Below are 6771 nucleotides of genomic sequence, written 5' to 3'. Positions count from 1 at the left end.
TTATATGGCTTTGAGCTTCTCAAAAGTCGATTTGCTGTCTTGTTTGTGACTGAGATATACAGAGTTTTCTTAATATGCTTTAGAGTACATTATTGGTATCTTGGTCATTGCATTAGCTATACAGTAGTGGCTTCAATGTTGTTAGAAGCAGCTGCTATGGGGAGAAGATAGCAAGAATGCAGAGAAGTGATGAGACTGTGTATGATGAAATTACACAGCAGTTTCGTAGCGCGCTACGAAACTGCTGTAGCTGCATGTTTCAGTTGAGCCAATCATTATGATTGACAAATCAGCAAATCTTTAAAAGGTGTTGTCTTCACACATAAAAATGGCCAGCACATCATGGACGTGGAAACCTGGTAATTAAAGGATAAAAGCGTACTTCTTTGGATTCGAATATTTTAAGGCAAACCAAGGACCGACAAACAGGAGCAGTTTCCTATATTTCAGGGTATTGGAAAACATGTTACATTAAAGGCCAGTAAGCAACTACGGACACCTATCACAGCCAAACTAAAAGAAGCCATTTGTCAGAGAATGAGCTTGTTTTCTCCTTCTTTTCGTAGGAGCACCATCCTGGTTGTAATAAATGCTATTTCCAGCATGATGTAGAATTAGAGTTTTAATTGTTTTAGGATTCCAGCGCTGCCAATTAGTGGTCAGCTGTAATTATTAGTTAGTTAAAAGTTAGTAGGTGTCATCATAAGTAATTATTGAGCTCCCTTCACGTTGGAGGAGGGAGCTCGAATCAGGGAGAGTAAGCATTCTATATAGAGCTGAAAGATGAATGTAAAATGGGTTGGATACTTTGATAGAGAACAAGTCTATTTTGGTTTATGTAAAGCATGTTTCAGGAATACAAATGACTGTTGTTTTTGCCTCAGGATTCTCAATAGATCTCATTGTTCAAATGTATGGTGGCTTGTTATTTTAGTGTTCTTTTATAGTTCTGTTATTGCATAATCACTTAGAACTCATGCCCACATGCTCTGACTTCCTGTATGTTATGGCAGACTGTGTTTTATGTTAGTTATGTTTGAGCATAGATGTAAAGAACCCTGACTTCCATGAAAAATAGTATTTTGGTTTGCTGAGATGTGTGAGACTCCATAAGCCCAATGGGAATCAATCTGATATCTGTCCAGCCAGCTTATTTTCATGTGTTTGTTAAAGAGTTAGCCATCTTTCCTTGTTAGTGATCAACATTCATAATCTGTGAGAGAGCCCTCTCAGACTAAGGAGGCTAAGCCTTAGTCCAAAGCTAGGTTTGAAATAGTTACACATTATCTTACTGATAGGTAGCCTTCAGTGTGTGATTTTGTGATAACATTTTGGTGCGTCTTCCGGGAGCCTGAAGATTATTCATTCCCGAAATCAATGGCTGAACTTCTGAAGGTAGCAGGAGCTCAGACATCTTTTTGAGGCTGCAAAACTACCTTGGTGACTCCACACATCAAATAACAAATTAGAAGGTGACTCCACTGCTAGAAGATCAGTAGCTTGATGAAGTTTCAAGATGGATTCTACTGCAAGAATGAATGCCAGGTATGCTCCTATGGATCAGTCTCATATCCCTGGTTTTCCAAATCCTATGCCGGAGGTTGATTGGTTAGAGGATCTTCCAATATTCAAAGATGAAAAGAAAGATGATGCTGCTCTTCATTTGGTTAAATTCCATATGCATGTACGCAGTCTTAAGTTTCATTTCCCTGAAGATTGTCTCATGAAAATGTTTATGACCACCTTAGAAGGAAAAGCATGGTCTTGGTATAAAAGTTTGGAAAATAGTTCAATATATTCGCTTGCTAGTTTTCATGATGAATTCTGTGAAATGTATAAAGAAGGTTATCCTTCCTTATTGCTGCTTAAAGATTGCTGTAGGCATTCTTTAAATCTTATTCAGTACTTGGAGGATTGTTATGATGATGATGAATTTATGGATGAAGAAATTTTAGAGGCTCTTCATAACAATGCATTTCAGCACCGAGAAGAAAGTATAATATCTCATGAAACGCAGCATGAAGATCAGCAAGGGTTTACTTGTGAAAACCATGTTCAATCCTCTGATATTGATGTAGAGATGCAGCAGATTTGTCAGGGTTCAGACCATAATGAGGATGAAATCGATTGCAAACAGCAAGAAGAAGTACTGGAAGATAGTTTTTACGACCCTCAGGCAGAGGAAAAGCTTGTTCAATTTTGTAATTCCTTGCAGCAGCTTACTTCAAATAATAATCATAATAGTGAGGAAAATTCCATTGTTTGTTGGAATGATTCAGAAAAGCAGTTGGATAGCTTGTCAAATAGAAAAGTGGATAGCACATCAAAGGGGTCTTGTGTGGTTGAGAATCAGTGGCCTGAAAATGAAGAGTGTTATCATGATCATTATTTTCAGCAGCTTTCTATGGCAGAACATAAGGAGAGAGTATTGTTTCCTTTCTCTTTTACGCTTGAAGAAATGCACACTGCTGTTGAAGATCAGTTTGCACAGCCGGAAAGTTGCAAGAAAAATCTAGCTGATCATGTATTCTGGGATCCTGTAGCTGACTACATGGAAGAGTTTTACTCTCCAGTGTTTCAGCTTTTCTATAAAGGTTAGAGGCAATTTCAGTGGCACTGGTCATCACACTATCATATTGGCTCTGAACTCCGATGCAGTCAAAGAAATCAAATATCAGATAAAACAGAGGATTGGCTACATTGGAAATTTCATATTGATTGAGCAGAAAGAAGTTGAAATTGTTAGGGTAGGTAGGTAGAGGTAAATGCAAAATAAGCTCAAGGTTAACTGAGCATTTTTCAGTAGAAGTAGTTTTCTTTCTCCTACAGTCATGCTGGTCAAGCAAATTTCTGTTTGTCAAATAAATTTTATAAGGCACTGGAACTGCAGGTTCTTAGTGCACCACAAGGGCACACTATCCCAAGTGGAGCCACTGTTATCACTGACAAAATTTCAATGCTCAATGTCTGCAAATAAGCACATGAACCCTTTTAGCAGTTTCGCAGCGCTACATGTTTAGGTGGTTTCGTAGCGTGCTACGAAATTGGGGATTTGTTCGAGTTTTCAGTAGAGGTCAAAATCCTAGCATGCCTATTGAACAGAGTTCTGTTACCCTCAAGAAATCAGCATCTAGTGAGAATCTCACAAGAAGCATACGCATCAACTGGTCACCGGCAAGATAATGTTCATACAGGGAGCTCTTCCAAACAGCTGTTAGTTCAATGTGCAACTGAAATATCTGAAGGTAAAGAAGGAAATGATTTTAGTTGAGAGAGTACAGCAGTACATGGATATTTTTCCGAAAAAACTGGAGGGGCATTCCTATGTTGATCCAAACTAGCCAATGGAAAGACTCATTGAGTTCAACCAAGTTATGTTGAGATATATGCCATTTTTGCCACCAGCCTTGCGAGCAGTGTCATTTACTATAAATGCATGTGAGCAGTTTGGAATTGCTGGAAGAACAGGTCTAGTGTCCTTAATGATATATTTCGCCTTACTCCAATCTCTGATGGGAAAATTTAGACCCTTTTGGTAACATTAATCCAAATGGAAGATTTGTTGTTGTATGTGGTGATGGTGAATACATAATTTATACGGCACTGGCATGGAGGAATAGATCCTTTGGATCTGCACTCGAATTTGTTTGGGCCTCAGATGGAGAATATGCAGTTCGAGAAAGTACTTCCAAGATCAAGATTTTTAGCAAGATATTCCAGGAAAGGAAGAGCATTCGGCCAACATTTTCTGCTAAAAGTACCGGGGGAATATCGTTATGTGTAAGGAATGGAAATGAGCTGCCCTTCTGTATCACTCATGTACCAAGGTGGTGGTAATGCAACATGTCATAATATGGGTGCTTGCAAAGAGACGGTTGACAGTTGTACAAGCAAAAGTTGCGGTGGTCATGAAGTGGACATAATGCACTTTTTAATAGGAACCGCAATTCCAGGTCGTTTGTATGGCACCAACATAAGTGATAATACAAATGGCGCTGGAGGAGATAGGGTTGCCCATTTGGTTGATCTATATGCATCCACATAGTCGGTATCTTGATGGATTGGATCCTCAAGGAAATGGAAATGGTGCTAATTTCAGTGTGCAGAATGATTGGCAGGGAGCGTAGTGGCATGTTTTGATTGACAATTCCTTCGGTCTTCTGGAGAATGCAAGCCCAGCCTTGTGGCAGAGTCTAAGGATTGATGTGCAACTTCGGTGGGAAGACTATGATTCTCATGACCGTGAACGGTATACGAGAGCCAAATTCTTAGACTATACAACAGATAATATGTCAATTTATACATCACCCACTGGTGTTATGATTGCAATCGATCTTGCTTACAATTTACATTCTGCATTTGGTAATTGGTTTCCTGGTTCAAAGCCTCTTTTGGCCCAAGCTATGAATAAAATAATGAAGTCAAATCCTGCCTTGTATGTGTTAAGGGAGCGCATAAGAAAGGGCCTGCAACCTTATTCTTCAGAGCCAACAGAACCGTATTTGTCATCTCAAAACTATGGAGAGATTTTCAGCAACCAAATTATATGGTTTGTGGATGATATAAATGTGTATCGTATCACAATCCATAAAACTTTTGAAGGAAATCTTACAACGAAGCCTACCAATGTCGAGGCTCACATTGGAAAAGGAATTTGTCTCCAAATGCAAAGTGTTATTCCGAAGGCATTTGAATGCTTTGCAGAAGCTATTGCGCTTGATCCTCAGAATGCTTGTGCTCTCACGCGCTGTGGAGTTTTGTACAAGGATGAAGGGCACTTGCTAGAAGCAGCAGAGGCATATCAGAAGGCTCTTGTAGTGGATCCTACATACAAGCTTGCTGCGGAGTACTTGGCAATTGTCTTGACAGATCTTGGGACCAGTTTGAAACTTGCAGGAAATGTCCATGAAGGAATTCAGAAGTACTATGAAGCTCTAAAAGCAGATAGCCGCTATGCTCTTGCTTATTATAATTTGGGGGTGGTTTATTCGGAAATGATGCAATATGATATGGCACTTAATTGCTATGAAAAAGCTGCATTGCAAAGGCCTATGTATGCTGAAGCATATTGCAACATGGGTGTGATATATAAGAACCGTGGAGATTTGGATGCAGCCATTGCGTTTTATGAGAGGTGTTTGGCTGTATCTCCAAATTTTGAAATTGCTAAGAATAACATGGCTATAGCCCTTACAGACCTTGGTACAAAGGTGAAGCTTGAAGGAGATATACATCAGGGTATAGCTCATTACAAGAAGGCATTGCTTTATAATTGGCACTATACAGATGCTATGTATAATCTTGGTGTCGCATATGGTGAACTACTAAAATTTGACATGGCAATTGCGATGTATGAGCTTTCCCTGCACTTCAATCCACATTGTGCGGAAGCATGCAATAATTTAGGAGTCATTTATAAAGACAGGGATAATCTTGACAAAGCTGTGGAGTGCTACCAGATGGCTTTGTCGATCAAACCTAGTTTTTCACAGTCTCTTAATAATCTTGGTGTGGTCTACACTGTCCAGGGTAAAATGGATGCTGCTGCAAGCATGATTGAAAAGGCTATAATGGTAAATCCTGCATATACAGAAGCTTATAATAATCTAGGGATTTTGCACAGGGATGCAGGTAATATCATGCTTGCGATAGAGGCATATAAACGGTGTTTGCAAATTGATCCAGACTCTCAGAATGCTGGTCAAAATCGCTTGCTAGCCATGAACTACATCTATGAGGGCGAAGATGATAAGCTTTATATTGCACACAGGTTGGCTCTGCAGATAAATATAATATCAGTGAGTTGAAGGATGCCATGTTGGTAATCAAAGACCTTTTATCTGTGGCATCATTTTCTGCAACTAAATCCAGCTTCACAGCTTCTACTGCCTTGTCTATAACATGCTTCGGCATGTCCTTTCCTGAAGTTTATAGCAAAGATGGTACAAATGTACAGATCAAACATCTAAAGACTTTTGATGAAGGACTCTTGAAAATGGACAGAGACACACATGTTATGGATTGTTTTTTTTCATGGAGCAGGCCTAGAGGTAGATGAGTATGTCCGGAGGTCTTATAAGTTTGTTTATGTGGATGGTATTGAAGTGGGTATTGAAGCATGATTATATGGCTTTGAGCTTCTCAAAAGTCGATTTGCTGTCTTGTTTGTGACTGAGATATACAGAGTTTTCTTAATATGCTTTAGAGTACATTATTGGTATCTTGGTCATTGCATTAGCTATACAGTAGTGGCTTCAGTGTTGTTAGAAGTAGCTGCTATGGGGAGAAGATAGCAAGAATGCAGAGAAGTGATGAGACTGTGTATGATGAAATTACACAGCAGTTTCGTAGCGCGCTACGAAACTGCTGTAGTTGCATGTTTCAGTTGAGCCAATCATTATGATTGACAAATCAACAAATCTTTAAAAGGTGTTGTCTTCACACATAAAAATGGCCAGCACATCATGGACGTGGAAACCTGGTAATTAAAGGATAAAAGCGTACTTCTTTGGATTCAAATATTTTAAGGCAAACCAAGGACCGACAAACAGGAGCAGTTTCCTATATTTCAGGGTATTGGAAAACATGTTACATTAAAGGCCAGTAAGCAACTACGGACACCTATCACAGCCAAACTAAAAGAAGCCATTTGTCAGAGAATGAGCCTGTTTTCTCCTTCTTTTCGTAGGAGCACCATCCTGGTTGTAATAAATGCTATTTCCAGCATGATGTAGAATTAGAGTTTTAATTGTTTTAGGATTCCAGCGCTGC

General features: G+C 39.3%; 1 protein-coding gene across 1 annotated transcript; it reads left to right on the top strand.

Moving 5' to 3' along the window:
* The first annotated feature begins 3787 nt into the window (after nt 1-3787).
* Nucleotides 3788-6122, top strand: LOC149191365 (putative UDP-N-acetylglucosamine--peptide N-acetylglucosaminyltransferase SPINDLY). Its single transcript, XM_089406630.1, has 4 exons — nt 3788-4021; nt 4128-5770; nt 5872-5942; nt 6043-6122. Exons 1-4 carry the CDS (start codon nt 3788-3790, stop codon nt 6120-6122), a joined length of 2028 nt encoding a protein of 675 aa, XP_089262756.1.
* The last annotated feature ends 649 nt before the right edge of the window (nt 6123-6771 follow it).

Source organism: Pinus tabuliformis, chromosome 2_2 (genome assembly GCF_031772625.1).
Source record: "Pinus tabuliformis cultivar Carrire ecotype Pingquan chromosome 2_2, CPIR1, whole genome shotgun sequence".
Taxonomy (NCBI): Eukaryota; Viridiplantae; Streptophyta; class Pinopsida; order Pinales; family Pinaceae; genus Pinus; species Pinus tabuliformis.
Note: the sequence above shows the minus strand (reverse complement) of the source record. Positions and strands in the feature narration are given on the sequence as shown.

What these genes read in the sequence shown, in the direction of transcription:
- LOC149191365 (XM_089406630.1), top strand. Translation starts at nt 3,788, where the DNA reads ATGGAAATGAGCTGCCCTTCTGTATCACTCATGTACCAAGGTGGTGGT. An exon ending in AAGCTTTATATTGCACACAG is followed by an intron (nt 5,771 to 5,871) that starts GTTGGCTCTGCA and finishes AACTAAATCCAG; the next exon opens with CTTCACAGCTTCTACTGCCT. An exon ending in TGAAGTTTATAGCAAAGATG is followed by an intron (nt 5,943 to 6,042) that starts GTACAAATGTAC and finishes TTCATGGAGCAG; the next exon opens with GCCTAGAGGTAGATGAGTAT.